The sequence below is a fragment of the Xenopus laevis genome, chromosome 4L (assembly GCF_017654675.1).
Source record: "Xenopus laevis strain J_2021 chromosome 4L, Xenopus_laevis_v10.1, whole genome shotgun sequence".
Classification (NCBI taxonomy): domain Eukaryota; kingdom Metazoa; phylum Chordata; class Amphibia; order Anura; family Pipidae; genus Xenopus; species Xenopus laevis.
This window is the reverse complement of record NC_054377.1, coordinates 145,933,671-145,955,661: the sequence shown is the minus strand read 5'-3', so window position 1 is coordinate 145,955,661 and position 21,991 is coordinate 145,933,671. Positions and strand designations below refer to the sequence as shown.

Genomic DNA, 21,991 nt, shown 5'->3' with positions numbered 1-21,991 from the left:
ATGAGGAGAGCCAAGCAGCTGACCTCATGATAACAACCCACCTGACTGACTGATTTCTCATTGGATAGCACCAGAGATAAGTCCACCAGGATCATCATCACTGGCTTGGAGAGGACCATTGTCCAACCAAGAAGAATATAGGCTGTAATGATGTTGAGTTGAGGATAGTTTGTCCATTTGTCTGTAAGGCCAAGTCATGGACAACTAGGCAAATATACAATTGGCCCATGTGTGGACCTTTAGTTTGCATTTCTGCCCTAGGAGGCTCCAAGCAATGGATGAGGCTTCATTTTAAAGGCCAATAGGGTTAAATGCTAATCTACTGCCCATAAAACTTTTGTGTCACCTTTAGAACTCAGAAAGCCTCTCTACTAATATAAGAGTGACTTGAATAGGTCACCATTTTTTATTTATTACACACCATTAGACGGAGGTTACCTGATACGCTGTGCATTGATAGATACATTGTCAGTGTCTCAGAAAACTCACCTCTCCCCAGTTGCCAAATGCCCACTGAGGGCACAAGCCCGATTCACAGGACCGCTGCTCAATGGGTTTGGTTTTGTCATCACAGTTACTCGCTGGATATCCATTTTCATCCTGACATACTACCACCCGCCTCTGGAATCCGCCGGCGCAAGTACTGGAGCACTGCCGAAGAAAACCAGTCATATAATATCACAATGCAGCACATGCCTTTAAGTTAGAAAGATGCTCTTATAGGCTCTACTTTTATTCCAAGTAATGTAGTAACTGCAGGTCTAGTAACCCATAGCAACCAATCAGCAGGTAGTGTTTACTGGTCACCTGACCTAAGCAAACCTATAAGGAAGGTATACAAATAAGCACTTACTGCTCCCCAAGGACCAATTCGCCATTGGCTGCCTCCTGGACTGGCTGATCGACCAACATTTCTATTAAGAATGGCCAGAGTGGTATTAGATCGCATCCGATGATCCATGTTTGGAAAGGTGTGAATGGGCTTGCTGTAGTCATGGTTTAGGTAATAGCATGGGGACATGGAGCATTCCTGCTCCATTACTGGTATGTCGTCTGGGTCACATTCACTTCCATCGACTGTCTGATCCACAAAATCCACACAGATGACTTGACGAGCTGCTTTCCCTTGTCCGCAAGTCACGGAACACTGAAATATTTGAATTCATATCATCAGTCGTTACTTTGTCTGCTGTGTGTACCAGTCATTCCCAAAATTAATATCATGCAAAAATAAATCATATATCTGGTTGATAGCAATATGGGTGTCCCCCTGACTGTACAGAGAGAACATGCGATTAATAGTGGAGCAGACATGCACATTAGCCAGAGAGTGCGGAGTATAAACTTACAGAACTCCACTCTTGGGCCTTCCATTGCCCACAAGGGGTCACAGAGCACATTTCGGTGGCTACGGGTTTTGGTAGTTGAGCGCAGGCTGCTTCGTCCGCCACAGACCCCTGATCATCACGGCAGCTGACGTATCGCATTCTGGTCCCTTTCCCACAAGTTGCTGAGCACTAGAAAAGTACACAGGATTTATCAACCTGCAAAAATTCAAGACTATGGTGGAAATAAAGACAGTGGCCCAAGAAAAGTGCAGTTATCTAGAAAAGGCAACGACAGGCCATGTAGGGGTAAAGGGCACATGGAGTTGAATAAATGTAACCAGTACTTATAGATAAAGGGTAACTGATCCTGCTTGGGTTCTGGGGTAAAATATATATATGGGGTTGGCCTTTTGTGGCCATGTGTTCTGGGGTATTATACATAGAATTGGCCCAGTATTTATCTGCAGTATGTTCTGGGGTATTATATGTGGAATTGGCACTGTATTTATCTGATATGTGATCTGGGGTATAATAAATGGAATTGACACTGTATTTATCTGCTGTGTGTTCTGGGATATTATACATGGAATTGGCACTGTATTTATCCTGCTGTGTGTTCTGGGGTATTATAAATGGAATTGGCACTGTATTTATCTGCTGTGTGTTCTGGGGTATTATACATGGAATTGGTACTGTATTTATCTGCTGTGTGTTCTGGGGTATTATACATGGAATTGACACTGTATTTATCTGCTGTGTGTTCTGGGGTATTATACATGGAATTGGCACTGTATTTATCTGCAGTGTGTTCTGGGTATTATACATGGAATTGGCACTGTATTTATCTGCTGTGTGTTCTGGGGTATTATACATGGAATTGGCACTGTATTTATCCTGTTGTGTGTTCTGGGGTATTATACATGGAATTGGCACTGTATTTATCTGCAGTGTGTTCTGGGGTATTATACATGGAATTGGCACTGTATTTATCTGCTGTGTGTTCTGGGGTATTATACATGGAATTGACACTGTATTTATCTGCTGTGTGTTCTGGGGTATTATACATGGAATTGACACTGTATTTATCTGCTGTGTGTTCTGGGGTATTATACATGGAATTGACACTGTATTTATCTGCTGTGTGTTCTGGGGTATTATACATGGAATTGGCACTGTATTTATCTGCAGTGTGTTCTGGGTATTATACATGGAATTGGCACTGTATTTATCTGCTGTGTGTTCTGGGGTATTATACATGGAATTGGCACTGTATTTATCCTGCTGTGTGTTCTGGGGTATTATACATGGAATTGGCACTGTATTTATCCTGCTGTGTGTTCTGGGGTATTATACATGGAATTGGCACTGTATTTATCCTGTTGTGTGTTCTGGGGTATTATACATGGAATTGGCACTGTATTTATCTGCTGTGTGTTCTGGGGTATTATACATGGAATTGACACTGTATTTATCTGCTGTGTGTTCTGGGGTATTATACATGGAATTGGCACTGTATTTATCCTGCTGTGTGTTCTGGGGTATTATACATGGAATTGGCACTGTATTTATCTGCTGTGTGTTCTGGGGTATTATACATGGAATTGACACTGTATTTATCTGCTGTGTGTTCTGGGGTATTATACATGGAATTGGCACTGTATTTATCTGCTGTGTGTTCTGGGGTATTATACATGGAATTGACACTGTATTTATCTGCTGTGTGTTCTGGGGTATTATACATGGAATTGGCACTGTATTTATCCTGCTGTGTGTTCTGGGGTATTATACATGGAATTGGCACTGTATTTATCCTGCTGTGTGTTCTGGGGTATTATACATGGAATTGGCACTGTATTTATCTGCAGTGTGTTCTGGGTATTATACATGGAATTGGCACTGTATTTATCTGCTGTGTGTTCTGGGGTATTATACATGGAATTGGCACTGTATTTATCCTGCTGTGTGTTCTGGGGTATTATACATGGAATTGGCACTGTATTTATCCTGCTGTGTGTTCTGGGGTATTATACATGGAATTGGCACTGTATTTATCCTGTTGTGTGTTCTGGGGTATTATACATGGAATTGGCACTGTATTTATCTGCAGTGTGTTCTGGGGTATTATACATGGAATTGGCACTGTATTTATCTGCTGTGTGTTCTGGGGTATTATACATGGAATTGGCACTGTATTTATCTGCTGTGTGTTCTGGGTATTATACATGGAATTGGCACTGTATTTATCTGCTGTGTGTTCTGGGTATTATACATGGAATTGGCACTGTATTTATCTGCTGTGTGTTCTGGGGTATTATCATTGGCACTGTATTTATCTGCTGTGTGTTCTGGGGTATTATACATGGAATTGACACTGTATTTATCCTGCTGTGTGTTCTGGGGTATTATACATGGAATTGGCACTTTATTTATCTGCTGTGTGTTCTGGGGTATTATACATGGAATTGACACTGTATTTATCCTGCTGTGTGTTCTGGGGTATTATACATGGAATTGACACTGTATTTATCCTGCAGTGTGTTCTGGCTATTATACATGGAATTGGCACTGTATTTATCCTGCTGTGTGTTTTGGAGTATTATACATGGAATTGGCACTGTATTTATCCTGCTGTGTGTTCTGGGGTATTATACATGGAATTGGCACTGTATTTATCCTGCTGTGTGTTCTGGGGTATTATACATGGAATTGGCACTGTATTTATTCTGCTGTGTGTTCTGGGGTATTATACATGGAATTGGCTCTGTATTTATCCTGCTGTGTGTTCTGGGTATTATACATGGAATTGGCACTGTATTTATTCTGCTGTGTGTTCTGGGTATTATACATGGAATTGGCTCTGTATTTATGACAGTATGGGTTCTGATGTATTATAAATGTAATTGGCTCTGTATTCATCCTGCCATGTATTCTGGGGTATTATATATGGGGTTGGTATTGTAGTTGTATACAGATGTATTGCTTCACCAAACACTCTTTACTATTTGGGGTATAGGTGGCATTATAGCCAAGAGGTAGTCATGATTTCTCTTTATAGCCCTACCTGACACAGAGCAAGAGAAGACTGCTATTAATTCTCAGATGGGACACAAATAGAGTCAAGTACCATAAAATATACCCCCATCCTATATAAGCAGAAAGAAATATTCACCCCAACAAAAAACACTGTTCTGTTTAAAGTAAGGGAAGGGTTAAATGCCTAAAGTAAAATTGTGGCTTTTTTTATTCACTGTTTGCATATATATAATCAATTTATCCAATTTTGCTCTAGTAACAAACCAACAGGAGACGGGCGGGCATAAATAGAAGTTTATGCAAATAGCAATCCCTAATATAAGGAAACTAAATTCAGAGAGATACAGATAAATAACATTCATATATATATATATATATAATCGCTTCCCCCGCTGTGTCAGTGTGATCACAACAAGAAACCATAAATATGGCAAGGAAATCCCAGCGGAAGGGGCAAAATAACAGGAATAATAAATATAATATTGTTTAAACAATCACAGTCACCCACAGTGAGAGGAATGGAACGTTCTCTCTAGTGACGAGCTGAGCCCCAACTGGAGGGAAGAGGAAATGCCGAGAAAGGGTTAAACAAAGACAATATTGCTGAGAAGTACTTACAGGGGTCCAAGATCCGAAGCGCCACTGGGTCCTGCTGTGCACAATTTGTTTGGTCTCAGGAATGCTGGGGCACGCATCTGCTTCACAATCCTGTCAAAAGTGCTCGGGTTCGTTAGGCAGCTTCCTTTTCATAATTAACGACTTTCTGAACTCGTTGCTAAGGAGCGGGGATCAAAGCTGCGCTGCGTTTATTAGTCGCTGGCAGTTTTGTACAGAGACAATGACTGCAGTTGGCAGCTAGCGCTGAGAAGATACATATCCCGCTGAACAGTATTTAAAGGGTTGGTTCCCCTTTGGTTAACTTTAAGTATATTATAGAATGGTCACTTATAAGCAATTTTTTAATTAGTCTTCATTATTTGCCTTTTTTCTGAGCTTTTAAATGGGGGTCACTGACCCCATCTAAAAAAACAAATGCTCTGTACGGCTACAAATGTATTGTTATTGCTACTTTGTATTGCTCATCTTCCTATTCCTATTGCAGTCTCTTATTCAAATCTGTAATTTGGACCCTAGCAACCAGATTGCGAACACTGGAGAGCTGCTGAATAAAATAATAATAATAATAATAATAACAGCCGCAAATAATAAACAATGAAAACCAATTGCAGATTGCCTATGAATTTCAAGCTCTACATCATACTAAAAGTTAACTTAAAAGGTGTACAACCCACTTTAAGGGTTATTAAAGGGAAAGTTTGCCTACAAATAAGGTTTTGGTTTGTGATATTATCTTTTAGCTTTGTGATTTTGCTGTCACTTGTACATTGTACAGTATTACGTTTGCTCCTCACCTGAGTGTCTGTTGGTCGGGTGGCAGCATTGCACTCACTGTCATCAACGACTGCTCCGTAAGCACCCACCACGCATTTCACTGCCCGCATCTGGTACCCCGGGCCACAGGCTGCCGTACACTTTAAAAGGAAACACTTGTGAGAAGGTGGAGTCATCTAACACCCTAACATACAGAGATATCATCAGAGGGGGGATCAAACTGGGTGCTGACAGTTCTAAAGAGGGAGATGCTGAAAGTATAAGAAGATACTAATGGGTGCAGCTGGCACCTGCAAGGGAAGACGCGTGGGCAGAACATGGGCATACACTGGGCATATTTTCCCAAAAGAATAAACAAGGATCTAGTGTACCTGTCCCCACGGTCCAACCTGCCACGATGCACATTCCGGCTGCTGACAGGACTGAACCGATTCCGGCTTTGTCTCCGCGTTGCAGAACCTGTCGTTTAACCGATCCTCTCCGAACTGACACCAGGTCTGACGATGTTTGTGCCCCTTCCCGCAAGTCACCAGGCACTGAATAGAGTTCCACGAATGATGTTATAATCGTCTCCATTAACGGGATTCTATCGCTGCGTAATTACCCCCAACCCCACCAATACCACCCAACAATTCCACTCTTTTACATACAATTCATTACTGATGGCACAATTGGAGATACAGTGAAACCTCGATTTCAAGTCCCCTGATTTTAAGTTTTCCCGTATTTTACATTTTTTATTTGTGTTCCCACCAATTTATAATGCATTTGAATGGGTGCATTTCCCTGATTTTAAGTAAAACTGCTTTTTTCCCTCTATGAATGTTATTATTTGTGAAATAGAGAGGTTTAAAATACTAAGCAGATGTATAATTTGCCATGGTTCTGCCTGTAAATATTCAATTCCAATGAGTCTGGCCCTTATACAGTCCTGCACCAATCACTTATTGCTTTAGGTTGTGTATGTGACTGACAGAGACTTGCACTTGCCCCCCATAGTGTAACATTAACACTGCAATGTTTAACTCTTGTAATTAAAGGGGAAGGAAAGTCATCTTGCACTTGGGGGAGCCAAATGTTAGGCACCCCCAAGTGATTGTATTTATTACCTGAAACCCCGGGACGATGCTCCTATCCTAATGAGCACCATGGAGTGATCCTCTTCCAGCTTCTCCTTTCTTCGCACGGCTGCGCATGTGCATTAGAGTGAAAAGTCGAACTTTAACGAAAAAGTCGCTATTACGTTCTACTGCGTATGCGTCTGCCCCGGGAAATTTGAAGAAAGAAGAAGCCGGAAGAGGATGGCTCTGTGGAGCTGCTGCTGCAGTTTTCTGCTGATAGGAGCACAGGCCCAGGGTTTCAGGTAAGTAAATACAATCACTTGGGGGTGCCTAACATTTGGCACCCCCAAGTGCAAGAACATTTTAACACGGTAAATATTATATCTCAAAGTAAAACTGACTCCTTTTCTTAAATCCTTTCAGTACTTGAAGAAAAGGTTACTTTAACACATTTCCTTGATTTTACAAAAATTTTTCCTGGTCCCCTGAAAAACTTAAAATGGGGGTTCTACTGTACTTGGTTTGGTGATATAAATTACATGTTTCAGTATTTCTAGTTTGGATTTGATAACCCTCCCCTTCTCTCTCTCTCACTCTTCTTCTTATTTTTAGTGTAGGACAAATGAACCACCAAACCAAAGAAGGACTTGGTCATCTGCCAAGGGTAGGAGAAGTAGTGAAATGGAGCTCACTGCGAAAGAGAAGGGCTTGGCAATACCCAGGCTGATAAAAGCTGCCCCTTAAGATCACTTCCACAGATTACTGTTCTAGGTTTATATGGGCCTTCTCCTTCCAATGGTCACCCAACCGATATCTGGCCAAAAGTCATCCAGAGATCAGACAGGTTTCAAAATCCAACCAGAAGAGGACCACATTGGCTGGTTAATGAGTATCTCTCTAGATGGGTCTTCATAAGCCCACAGTAAGATATGATCATTAGCTCAGGTCCCAACATTTGGATCAGCACCATTTGTGAATTTTATTGTATATTTCCAGCTTTAGACACTGGCAGACTGAGATCTCATGGGACTAGAAGATGGTCTACAGAACCTGTTCCTTAGAGACTGGGCCATATTGATGTATGTGTAGCCACCTATAGTCATGATGGGACTTCAGCTTTTTGCTTCAAGGGTTTCTGGCTACTTACATCAGACCAGTCCCCTGTTTTCCACTGGGGGCAGAGGAACTCGCTGCAGCTTTGCTCCGTCGGCTTCTCCTTGGGCCCACATTTACTATTGTCCAGAATATCGTGCATCGCGTTCACGCAGATGGCTCTCCGTCTCCTCGTCCCTGTCCCACAGCTTTTGGAGCACTGACGGATCAAAGAGGGGGTTATTTAATTGTGTGCCCCCATGGCTACACAGCAGCTTGTTTATATAAACTATAGTAGTACTTATCTGTTATCTACTGTGTATCCTGTGCTTGAATGGCTGCCCCCATGGCTACACAGCAGCTTGTTTATATAAACTATAGTAGTACTTATCTGTTATCTACTGTGTATCCTGTGCTTGAATGGCTGCCCCATGGCTACACAGCAGCTTGTTTATATAAACTATAGTAGTACTTATCTGTTATCTACTGTGTATCCTGTGCTTGAACGTTTGCCCCCATGGCTCAGCTTCAGGAATGTCCTTTGGACACAATGCTAAATCCACAGAAAAGCAGCCTGTTGCTCCAATCTGAGACCAAATAACCCTTAATTTGGAGAAATCCTCCCCATGACACTCCATATATATATATATAAAAATAAGGACATTTGCCCTTTAGTTTTTACAAAAAAGAATAGCTAAACTCTTTCCCTGCAACTGTATTTGTCAAGTTGCGTTTTCTTTTCTGCATTGGTTTGGGCAGACTGAATTTCGAGTCAATACTCACTTCTGACCAGGGAGAGTAACGCCACCCGCCTGTGTTGCAGTCTCCGGAACACTTTTCTTTATTGAGCGGTTTCTGCAGATGGAGGCAATATCTCTCGTCCACTTTTTCGCTCTTCCCGTCTGCCCTGGTGTATTTGGCACAATGAATATCAAGTGTCCGGTATCCCAGGCCACACTGTACGGTACATTCACTCCTCCTGGCCACGTGCCACCTGCAATCGCCAAAGAATTCTTATTAGTGCTTTGCCTGTTTGCTCTCTGCTAAAGTGAATCAATACTAATGGCAAAAAGGAGAAAAAAAAAAGAAATAAAAGATGCAGAGCTCAGATAAGAAATCTCCATACAAATACCTTACTTCACATTCAGTGTTACATGGCTCTGTAACTGGCTCAGGCTGAGGAATTCGATCACATCTCTGATCCGAAACAACTAGCTGGTCAGAATCCCGGATACATACAGGTTTCTGCCTCCGTTCCCCTGAGCACAAACACGTATGAAAATACATTAGAATTAATAACAAGCAGTGTTACATACCCCCTACTGTAAATGATAAGGATATTAGAAGTCACTGAGGGGTTGTTCTGTGACCATATAAAGGCACAAGGCTGCAGGCTGAGTTATACAGGGAACTCTGAGTATCACTCATGTATTATAAGGGATAATGTACCCCCTACTGTCAATGATAAGGATATTAGAAGTCACTGAGGGGTTGTTCTGTGACCATATAAAGGCACAAGGCTGCAGGCTGAGTTATACAGGGAACTCTGAGTATCACTCATGTATTATAAGGGATAATGTACCCCCTACTGTAAATGATAAGGATATTAGAAGTCACTGAGGGGTTGTTCTGTGACCATATAAAGGCACAAGGCTGCAGGCTGAGTTATACAGGGAACTCTGCGTATCACTCATGTATTATAAGGGATAATGTACCCCCTACTGTAAATGATAAGGATATTAGAAGTCACTGAGGGGATCTGTGACCATATAAAGGCACAAGGCTGCAGGCTGAGTTCTACAGGGAACTCTGAGTATCACTCATGTATTATAAGGGATAATGTACCCCCTACTGTAAATGATAAGGATATTAGAAGTCACTGAGGGGTTGTTCTGTGACCATATAAAGGCACGAGGCTGCAGGTTGAGTTATACAGGGAACTCTGAGTATCACTCATGTATTATAAGGGATAGTTTACCCCCTACTGTAAATGATAAGGATATTAGAAGTCACTGAGGGGTTGTTCTGTGACCATATAAAGGCACAAGGCTGCAGGCTGAGTTATACAGGGAACTCTGAGTATCACTCATGTATTATAAGGGATAATGTACCCCCTACTGTAAATGATAAGGATATTAGAAGTCACTGAGGGGTTGTTCTGTGACCATATGAAGGCACAAGGATGCAGGCTGAGTTATACAGGGAACGCTGATTATTTCGGAACTTTCTGAATATCGGGTTTCTGGATAACAGATAACCTGTATCCGGATAGTTGGAGCATTAAATTCCTACCTTGGCACATTTTGTTGCAGGGCTGCCAGGGTCCATAAGGATTCCAGTAAAACTGCTGAGGTTTATCTTCAATTGGAATATTAAAAGTATACCGCACATCTGGATTATATAAATTACCCACTGACAGGATCTGAAACAGAAACATTTCGGGTCCTGGGGTCTTGGCCATAAAAATTTTTATATATTTTTACATATATACACCCACCCCTCCTTATACAGGTATGGGACTTGTTATCCATAATGCTCGGGACCAGGGGTTTTCTGGATAACAGATCTTTCTGTCTTTCCGTAATTTTGATATACATACCTTAAAGCTACTAGAAACATTAAATAAACCCAATAGGCTGGTTTTGCTTCCAATAAGGATTAATTATATCTTAGTTGGGATCAAGTACAAGCAACTTGTTTATTATTACACAGAGAAAGGAAATAATTTTTAAAAAATTTGGATTATTTGAATAAAATGGAGTCTATGAGAGATGGAGCTTTATGGATAAGGGGTTTCTGGATAATGGGTCCCATACCTGATAACAGAAGACCAAAAAAAAAGAAAGACAAGAACAGAAAGTGTCAAAAAGTGAGAGTACAAGAAGGCTGGAGGGAGAAGACTGGGTTAGAAAAAAATGGAAAAATTGTCAGAAAATAGACAGCGAATAGATAAAGTACCTGGAGGACAATTTCTTGCTCAATTCGATCCGTGCAGTTAATCCTTTCGATGGCATTGTCCGACCCGCTATATTCAATCACCGCGTTTCCCACTTTGATTTCCCTTTTGAACATACTGACCACAAAGTCTCCATTTAGAAGAGATTCTCCATGACTGTTCGACAAAGCTGCGAGGAGAAAGGGGATATTGTAACACATCCAAGCACCTTTGCACCCCTACGGGCTCGTGCATGCTGGGTATCAGTAACTGAGCCCCCCTATATGGGTTTGAATATTCAGAGTTGCCAGGAATCATTTTTACCCATTCATCTCAGTGACCTATTGTTCAGATGCTCGAGTCCTGGAGTTGTCCAGATAACAGATCTTTTTTGTAATTTGGATCTTAATTTAAGGCTACTAAAAAATCTTGTAAACAAAAAAATAAATATATTTAAACCCTATATTAATATATCAAATAAACCCAATAGGCTGGTTTTGCCTCCAATAAGGATTAATTATATCTTAGTTGGGATCAAGTACAAGCTACTGTTTTATTATTTCAGAGAATAAGGAAATATTATTTTTATTATTAGGCTAAAATGGAGGCTATGCAGTGTCGGACTGGCCCACCGGGATACCAGGAAAACTCCCGGTGTGCCCAGGTGTCAGTGGGCCCTCTTGCTTCTAACTATTTAGCATATTTCATGCTCCTTAGCTTTTCCTTTATGGGGAAAAATGCTTAATAAAAAATATAGTAAGTAGATATAAAAGACTAGAAGTATAAAGAGGTTGAGAGAGGAGAGGAGGAATAATAGTTTGGAAAGTGGGCCCACAGTCTAAGGTTTTCTGGTGGTGACTTCTAATATCCTTATATATATATATATATATATATATATATATATATATATATATATATATATATATATATATATATATTTATATATATATATTTATATATATATATTTATATTTTATAATATATATATTTTATATATATATATATATATATATATATATATATATATATATATATATATATATATATATATATACACACACACATATAGTTATGGAGGTCACACACAAAAAATCCACCAACTGCCTGGGTGTCAAGTGGTAGTTCAGCAAGCACATCCACAGCAATAGATCAGCAGTAATAGGACTTGCTTAATTCAAGACATATCTTGATAATTGTGTTTCAACGATTAAATTCACACTAGTACATAGCCATGAAATGGTGGTATTTTTGGATACTAAGGTCTATCGTAAGGGAACACAATTATGTACTGATCTATTTGTTAAGCCCACAGACCGCAATAATTTATTGAGATATGAGAGCGCACACCCGAGGGCTAACATCTCTTCTCTCCCCAGATCTCAGTTTCTAAGAGTGAGGCGTATAGTAACAGAGGAAGAGAGATTAAACACACGACTGGAAGAAATGATTACTAAATTTGAACAGAGGGGTTACCCTGATGAGATATTGAAGAGAGAAGTGTGCAGAGTGAGAGATCTAGATCGGCAATCTAGTATCCAAGAAAAAGCACAGAGGTCAGAGAGACAAACCAGAATCCCGTTTGTACATACGTATCATCCCTGCGCACGTAAAGTCCATCAGATTATATATAAGCATTGGCCACTTCTACGCAAAGCCTACCCAGGAATTAGAGAATTTGAGGAACCCCCACTGTTATCCTATAAGCGACCACAAAACTTGAGGGATAGATTGGTGAAGGCCGATTTAGGCACTTCACGTATCACCACACAGAGAGTATTAGCCCCACTTAAAAATGGCATGTATCCATGTGGGAGATGTAATCAATGCTCGAGCGTAATACGCACTGATGTGTTTACACACCCACACTCAGGAAAGAAATTTGATATTCGTGGCCACTATACGTGTGATTCAGGATATGTGATATATATGATCAAATGCCCGTGTGGGCTGGCATACATAGGGGAAACAATACAGCCGATCAGAGATCGAATAAGTCAACATAAATCAACAGTCAGGAAGGAAATGGTTAAATTACCAGTTCCAGCTCATTTCAAATTGGCCAGACATACCGCTGCATCCCTCAGATTTCTTGTATTGGAGTCTGTTGCCCCCCCACGACGGGGGGGCAACAGACTCCTACAGCTCCAAAAGAAGGAGAAATTTTGGATCCATACCCTGCAGACGCTACATCCAAAAGGGCTTAACAGAGAGTATGATCTTTATGCATTTATGTAAATGGTGTGAGAGTAAGACAGTACTATACTATGAAAATTAGACACATTATGCGTAATGACTGTAATTATGTGATACCTATATAATATTGATGTAATACGATATGAGTGAAACTATTGAACTATTATTTGTATGGTAAATAATTAATACCATGTAAGAAGTAGGTGTGTCTATGTTATGGGACAGGTTAAATAGGATATGATGTCATTGTGAGAATAGATGCTTGACAAAGGGGCGGGAGCTCCGAAACGTTGCATGTTTTGCATGACTACATGTATACTGGTAAAATTCATTTTTTCTTTACCTTGAAATTGGTCTGGACTTTTTTGTTATATATATATGATTTGTCCATGTAAGTGGACTAAGTCACGGACGGGTTTAGTGCTCCACGCTACTTTTGTACAGATATATATATATATATATATTTATATATATATATTTATATATATATATATATATATATATATATATATATATATTTATATTTTTATAATATATATATTTTTATATATATATATATATATATATATATATATATATATATATATATATATATATATATATATATATATATATATATATATATATATATATATATATATATATATATATATATATATATACACACACACACATATAGTTATGGAGGTCACACACAAAAAATCCACCAACTGCCTGGGTGTCAAGTGGTAGTTCAGCAAGCACATCCACAGCAATAGATCAGCAGTAATAGGACTTGCTTAAAAAATGAAAAATCCTTTTAATTGTGCAAAATCAGCATTTCAAATATTCAGACTTTTATCAATAAAGGTCTGAATTAGTGATCCTAATCGCACCCATCCTCCCTCCCTCCCTCCACCCACACCCTCCTTCCTTTTATAGACCAGTGCCGCCCCGCCCCGCCCATGACGTCCCAAAAGGAGTGAAGCGAGCAGGCGCGCTTCTATAAAAGAAGAAGCCGGAAGTCGTAAGCTGGCAGTGTAAGGTGGCGGTCAGGGAGAGCAGGAAGAAGAGCTCAACCCGGACCCACCCACAAACCGCGAATAGGGGTGCAAGGTCGGAGCGAACACGCCCGACCAGCGGGTCCCCATGTATTATAAGGGATAATGTACCGGGGTGGCCCGCACATCACTAGTCTGAATATGCGATCGAAGCGTTGATTTTACACAATAAAAAGGATTTAAAAATTTTTAAGCAAACAAAACCGCACTCACAGGACTTTATAAGGTGCGAAACGAAAAATTATTTTATTACGACGTCCTACACTCGAGCCGTCTTTATATATAAACCTTTCTGTATTTCTGAGCTTTCTGGATAACGGGTTTCCTGTAGAGATGCACTGAATCCACTATTTTGGATTTGGCAGATCCCCCGAATCCTTCTTCCCGGCCAAACCGAATCCTAATTTGCATAATTAGCAATTTGCATATGCAGATTAGTGGTGGGAAAACATTTACTTCCTTGTTTTGTGACAAAAAGTCACGTGATTTCCTTCCTTGCACCTAATTTGCATATGCAAATTAGGATTCAGTTCGGCCGGGCAGAAGGATTCGGTCTAATCTGAATCCTGCTGAAAAAGGCTGAATTCTGACCAAATCCCTAACCGAATCCTGGATTTGGTGCATCTCTTGTTTCCAGATAATGGATCCTATAGCTGTATATATATACACACACACACACATACATATATATATATATATAATGGAAAGCTGAATTGCAATAATTATCTTGAATAAGTTACACATACATATATTTTTGTTCCAGATCCTAAAATAGTTTGGCTTGAAATATTCAGGTAAAACAGCGAATACCTCAGGAGACCAATGAAGTCATAGGGAGGAATGTGAGTCTAAAATGGAAAACTCCTACAGGGGACAGATACTTACACTGACTCAGTCATTAGCCAGGGGCTGCGCTCTGCACTCGCTCGTCATCAGCTGCACAAACACTCGCCCCAAGGACTGAGCCAAACGGCTGCATCGGCTCTCAATAGACTTCGACCAACCGTTTATTATAATAATAATAATAATACTACTAAGTAATGAAATTTGGAGGATTTGACATGTGCTGGCGAGGGGCAATCTGGAGGTTTTCAGCTGCAAGTGCTGCAGTTTTGGTAGGAAATAAATCCACTCGTATATGAAATCTGTTTTATTTGATCCAACGGCAGGGCCACTCATTCCTGCTCTGGTTTTAATATGTATCGGCTTTTACAGAGCACCGTAATGCTGCAAGGTCATTGTTACTTCATAAAACAGCACATGGGCAGGATTCTGATATAGTTACAGTACATACAAATACAGTATATAGTTATAGCTGAGGTTGAAAAAAAAAAAACGCCTGTTTATCAAGTTCAAGCTTCTCTGTAAAGGGCTGGGAATCTCCATCCTTCCTGGCACTGAAAGGGCAACTGCACCATTCTCTAGATTGACAATACACTAACACTATCTATTTAAATATGTTTATAGTTTCACACTCGGGAAAAAGCAGCAAACGAAGCGCCCCGAAGGCAGTTCGGGGAGATTAGTCGCCCCAAAGAAGAGGAGATTTGTCGCTGGGCGACTAATCTCCCCGAATCTGAGCGTGTGTCTCTGCCCTAACTGCTTCATTGTGCCCTTGTGTAATCCATAATGACCTTGGGTCGGTGTCCCGTGAAGGCAGGCCGGACTGGCAATCTGTGGGTTCTGGCAAATGCCAGAGGGGCTGCTATAAGGTCCCATAGAAAGTCACTATTAAGTGGGCTGGTGGGGGGTTGTTTGGGCCTCTGTGTGGGCTGATTGGGCCTCTGTGTACCTGAATTGTTAGGGCCTATTTTAATTCTCAGTCCGGACCTGCTTGAAGGGAACCACAATTTGCTTCTTACAATACATACCTCCCAACATTTTGGAAGTAAAAAAGGACAAAAAATTTTTTCGTATGTAGCGCAGCAATTTTTTTTGACCACGCCCCTTTCTGTGACCACACTCCCTAATTACCATGTTAATTTTACAACATTTGTCAGGTTACGAAAGTCTGAAAATATTTCTCCATATCTAAACTGTTTTTTTGCGTCTGAAAATTGTTACAAACTATTTTATTTGCACCTGCTAGCTGTTCTGGGCTCTCTGCTAAAAGCCAATTAAGTTAGAAACTTTGTTTCTTTTTCTGGCTGTTCAGTGCAGAGAAAAGAGGGACTTTCCAGTACAAATGAGGGACTGCAGGTTGAGCTGTCAAAAGAAGGACTGTCCCTCCGAAAAAGGGACAGTTGGGAGGTATGCAATACACGATTAAAGGGACATTGAAAATTTGAAGGTGCTATGGCCAGTGCAAGTTATTATCAGGCGAGAACTGTGTGTCATTGGCCTGTGCAAGACAATAATGTGAACTGACAGAACAATTTTCCCTTTTAACCCAGATCTTCTGGAATGCAGGACGTACTGTATTTAACAAACGGAATTCTTTGTGCAGGAACAGTATCCCCAAGTCGGCTGCACAACTTCACACTAATGCGATTAAGTAGCTAATTTCCTGAGTTAGTTTCCTCGCCATTTCACCCGGCACAGATTTACACTCTACATAACAGCCACAAAAAAAAAAAACTATCGTGAGAGCTCTGTCATATCCAGAAAAGTTATTTTTCACATCTACCTGCAAAATAATTTTTCTGCCAAAAAAAATGCACAAAAACATTGTTTTAAGAAAAATATTCGCAGGAATAGGATCTGTTATCCGGAAACCCATTATACAGAAAGGCCATCTCCCATAGACTCCAGTAATCTGGTTGCTAGCATCCAAATTCCCCTAGCAACCTTGCATTGATTTGAATAAGAGACTGGAATACGAATAGGAGAGGCCTTAATCAAATAGCAATAACTCTACATTTGTTGCCTTACAGAACATTTGTTTTTAGATAGGAGCTGTAAAGAGTCAGAAGAAAAAAAAGGCAAATAATTAGAAAACTATAAAAAATAAATCATGAAGGCCAATTGAACAGTTGCTTAGAATTCTATGACATACTAAAAGTTAACTTAAAGGGTAACCACCCCTTGAAATGGCAATTCAAATGAGAATACTGGGGGTAAATACTCATTAGAATTTCTTGAAACTATAGCATGATTACTAATAGAACAATGTTTTCAATTATTTGTTATCCAGGAAACCCATTATCCAGAAAGCTACGGAAAGGCCGTCTTCCCTAGGCTCGATTTTAATTATATAGTTTCCGATTTGTAAAAATGATTTCCTCTGCAATAATAAAACAGCATCTTGTACTTGATCCCAACTAAGATATAATTAATCCTTATTGGAGGCAAAACCAGCCTATTGGGTTTATCCAGGGGCAGATTTACATATGGTCGAATATCGAGGGTTAATAAACCCTCGATATGCGACAGCCGAATGTAAATCCTCCGACTTCGAATATCAAAGTCGAAGGATTTACCGTAAATAGTTGGATCGAACGAAAAATCGTTTAATCCATCGATCGAACGATTTTTCTTCAACTTAAAAATTGTTTTCAAGCCTATGGGGACCTTCCCTCGGTAGATTTTAGGTGGTCGAAGTTTTTTTTAAAGAGACAGTACTTCGATTATCGAATGGTCGAATATTCGAATGATTTTTAGTTCGAAGCGTTCGATTCGAAGTCGAAGGAGCCAATTCAATGGTCAAAGTAGCCAAAAAAAACATTCGAAATTCGACGTTTTTTTTTATTCTATTCCTTCACTCGAGCAAAGTAAATGGGCCCCTTAATGTTTACATGATTTTCTAGTAGACTTAAGGTATGATGGTCCAAATTACGGAAAGATCTGTTATCCGGCAACCCAAGGTCCCATATATATATATATATACACAGGTATGCAAAATGTTATCTGGAAACCCGTTGTCCAGAAAACTCTGAATCACGGAAAGACCGTCTCCCATAAACTTCATTTTATCCAAATAATCCAAGTGATTCCCTTTTTCTGTGTAATAATAAAACAGTAGCTTGTACTTGATCCCAACTAAGATATAATTAATCCTTATTGGAAACAAAACCAGCCTATTGGGTTTATTTAATGTTTACATGATATTCTAGTAGATTTAAGGTATCCAAATGACAGAAAGATCCATTATCTGGAAAACCCCAAGTCCCGAGCATTCTGGATAACAGGTCCCATCCCTGTATATACAGTATATTCTGGTTCTATTTTCCCTGTTGCTGTAGTTTCAGCTTTGAAACATGATGACATGAAGTTATCTTAAAAAAACGACAAAGTTCAGTCTTTCCAGGAACTCTCGACAAATCATTTTGTTGTTGATCACAGGACGCTATTTGCAGTCATTAATAAGAAGCCGACTGAGCTGCCATCCATCAACTACACCCCGCGAGGGGCACCTCTAAGCCTAAATAGATTCCTTGATGTTCCTTTCAGGATATCCCCAACACCAATGGGTAAACGTTTACACGTCAAACTTGATGACAACGTCAAATTCCTTCACAACTGTCAAGTAACCGCTACAAGGTTCACAAAGTGCAATGTTTCAGCTTTCACAGTCAGTGAGCTGTGAAATAAGTAAATGCACGCAGCCCTCTTTCATTTGCATCTATATAGGCTGCCCATGAATGGATGATCTACAAGTGGTGGCCGGCAACGACAAATCTTTATTTTATTCATTGTTCGAGGAGAAGCTGTTTATTTCAACAAGATGAATGGGGCTCCTTTCGGATTAAGGGGCCTACGTTGAGTTGATTGAATTAAGAGCCGGGTAAGGTCAGAATGGGACACTAGTTCCCTTCACCGGAGCTTTACTTTGGCTTCTAACATGAGTGGTACAGTTGACACTGTGTCTGTTATTCAGAGAGACCTACAGAAGGCACGCACTGATGTACATGGCAACAATCATTTAGGAAAGGGAAATGCTCAAGGAACCATTGTATTGATCAATGGATTGTATGACATTGAAATAGTTTATACTACTAGCCTGAATATAGCAGTATATGCAGCTGTATCCCGACAGCTCTAGTCAAGCTGAGGTCAACAAATGTCTAAAGAAGATCATAGGACCATTACTTAGTACAACCTGAGCATCCAGGAAAGGAAGGCAATAAGGTCCCTGAAGAACAACGCAGACATAATAATAAAACCAGCGGACAAAGGAGGTGCAGTAGTCATAATGAATACCTCAGACTACATCACAGAGGCCCACAGACAGCTATCTAACCCAAACCACTTCACCAGATTAGACAGAGACCCCACAGAGACCTTTATCAAAGAACTCAAAAACCTAATCAAAGCAACACATACAAACCTAGTACACTTGGGGGCCGATTCACTAAGGGTCGAATATCGAGGGTTAATTAACCCTCGATATTCGACTAGGAATTAAAATCCTTCAACTTCGAATATCGAAGTCGAAGGATTTAGCGCAGATAGTTCGATTGAACGATCGAAGGATAATTCCTACGATCGAACGATAAAATCCTTCGAATCGAACGATTCAAAGGATTTTAATCCAACGATCGAAGGAATATCCTTCGATCAAAAAAAGTTAGGCAAGCCTATGGGGACCTTCCCCATAGGCTAACATTGACTTCGGTAGCTTTTAGATGGCGAACTAGGGGATCGAAGTTTTTTTTAAAGAGACAGTACTTCGACTATCGAATGGTCGAATAGTCGAACAATTTTTACTTCGAATCCTTCGATTCAAAGTCGTAGTCGAAGGTCGAAGTAGCCCATTCGATGGTCGAAGTAGCCCAAAAAAAACGTCGAGATTCGAAGTTTTTTTACTTCGAATCCTTCATTTGAAGTTAGTGAATCGGCCCCTTGGTGCCAGAATCCCCCAAAATAGGTACCTTCTATATGTTGCCCAAGATCCATAAAGAAGGCAACCCGGGGCACCCAATAGTTTCTGATATCACAACACTGACGGAGAACATATCATGTTGGGTTGAACAAATCCTCAAACCCCTAGTAAAAAATACCACAAGCTACTTACAGGACACCACAGACCTCCTAAACAAACTAGCAAACAAGGATGTTTACCAGAGGGCACCATTTTGGCAACAATGATTGTGGAATCCCTGTATACCAACATACCCCACAAAGATGGAACAGCAGCATGAAAGGAATTCCTACAAAATCACAATCTACCAGCTGATACTGTCGTAAGTCTGATTGAATTTACACATAACTATTTCTTGTTTGGCCATGAATTGTATCTACAGCAGATGGGGACAAGTATGCTAACCTTTTCATGGCGAACCTAGAACAAGATTTCCTCACCTCCTGCACAACGAAACCCCTAGCATATCTCTGATATATTGATGACATCCTTATTATTTGGACAGATACTGAGCAAAAACTCCAGTTCCAGTTCCATGAACAGTTTAATAGCCCACCATCAACTTCAAATTAGTCCACTCCTCAAGCCACATCCACTTTCTGGACACCACTATTTATATCATAGACAACACCTTACATACCACAATATATCGGAAACCCACAGACAAACCGTCCTACCTGATGTATGACAGCTTCCATCCAGACCATATGAAACACGCCATCATATACAGCCAGGTCTTACGCTACAACCGAATCTGTTCTGACACCTCAGAAAGGGATCAGCACCTTGAAACCCTCAGAAAAGACTTCATTGACAGAGGCTATAACCCAAGGGTCATAGACCACAACATACACAGAGCCACCAAGGTCTCTAGAAGCCAACTACTGAAATACAAACAAAAAAGAGAAACAAATCGGGTACCACTTGTTACAACCTACAACCCACAGCTAAAGGCCCTTAGAAAAGTAGCCAGAGAGTTACAAGTCACACTACAGAAAGACAAAAGACTACATACTATATTTCCTGATCCACCTCTTCTGGTATTTAGGCAACCTCCAAACCTACAGAAACTCATTATTAGAAGTTCACTTTCAGGACCCACGAACAATGGGACCCACCCATGTGGAAGAAAGAGATGTAAGACATGCCCACACATCCTCTCCACAGACAGAGTACAAATCCCTGGCACAATTGAGGAATACTATATACACGGCCATTACACTTGCTCATCCAGCAATGTGGTTTATGCAATAACATGAACAAAGTGTCCAACAAGAGGCATTTACATTGGAGAAACTGGAAAAAGCTTCAGAAAAAGAACCAATCACCACCGGTTCACAATAAACAATAAAAAATTGGACACACCAGTAGGTGAACATTTTAATAGCCCCAACCACAGTCTGGGAGACTTTCTGTCATCAAAGGCAATTTCAAAACAGAAAATGAATGAATGAATGAATGAATGAAACTTATGCAAACCTTTAGGAGTCTGGATACAGGAGTACATTTAGGCCATGGATTCATGGCTAATTACCAAGACTAGAAACAGATACATTCATTTTTTCAGTGGAGACAACAAACTACTACAGGAATCTGTTATCTACTTCACACTTTAGGTCTAATCTGTGTCTAGTCTGGACTACTTTGCATAACCCACCTCTCTGTAAATCTGTCCCTGCTTGTAATACTAATTATGCTTGTGTGTTGTTTCTCCTTTTGCCCTTTTTTTGTACACAAAATGCTGTATAAATGTCAGTACCAACATAGTTTCATTGTAATCAGCTTTGAAAAAGGAACTGCAATGTTCTGAAAGCTTGCTGTGATTATCATCTGTCAGCCAATAAATGTATCACCTTTACACCACTTTTGTTATGCTTCATATCAAAATTTCTACTCTATAACAATATATAATTAATTCTATGGTGGAAATAAAAGAAAGGCTATAGGCTGTATACCAGGAGCTCAATTAGTAGAGGGAAAAATGTTGGCAGATGAATTACATGGTAAAAAAGGAGATTACTTGAAGTGGCTGGTATAAGAATAGGGACAGAGAAAGGAAGATTAGAGGTAAAAGAGGCAAGAAAATTTGGAATAGAAGAAGCAAAAAAAATCAGATA

The 21,991-nt window shown here is 40.1% G+C and overlaps 1 protein-coding gene across 1 annotated transcript in view; it reads right to left on the bottom strand.

Annotated features, from left to right (window-relative positions):
* adamts9.L (ADAM metallopeptidase with thrombospondin type 1 motif 9 L homeolog) overlaps nucleotides 1–21,991 on the bottom strand; it is a 185,082-nt gene that overhangs the window by 75,530 nt on the left and 87,561 nt on the right. Inside the window, exons 17-27 of the mRNA XM_041590920.1 lie at nucleotides 10,865–11,031; nucleotides 10,199–10,328; nucleotides 9,039–9,165; nucleotides 8,690–8,900; nucleotides 7,962–8,126; nucleotides 6,125–6,289; nucleotides 5,774–5,893; nucleotides 4,980–5,069; nucleotides 1,350–1,517; nucleotides 854–1,147; nucleotides 490–651 (exon numbers count right to left, since the gene is read on the bottom strand). Coding sequence (XP_041446854.1) covers nucleotides 490–651; nucleotides 854–1,147; nucleotides 1,350–1,517; nucleotides 4,980–5,069; nucleotides 5,774–5,893; nucleotides 6,125–6,289; nucleotides 7,962–8,126; nucleotides 8,690–8,900; nucleotides 9,039–9,165; nucleotides 10,199–10,328; nucleotides 10,865–11,031 — 1,799 coding nt within the window. The remainder of the gene's footprint in view (nucleotides 1–489; nucleotides 652–853; nucleotides 1,148–1,349; nucleotides 1,518–4,979; nucleotides 5,070–5,773; nucleotides 5,894–6,124; nucleotides 6,290–7,961; nucleotides 8,127–8,689; nucleotides 8,901–9,038; nucleotides 9,166–10,198; nucleotides 10,329–10,864; nucleotides 11,032–21,991) is intronic.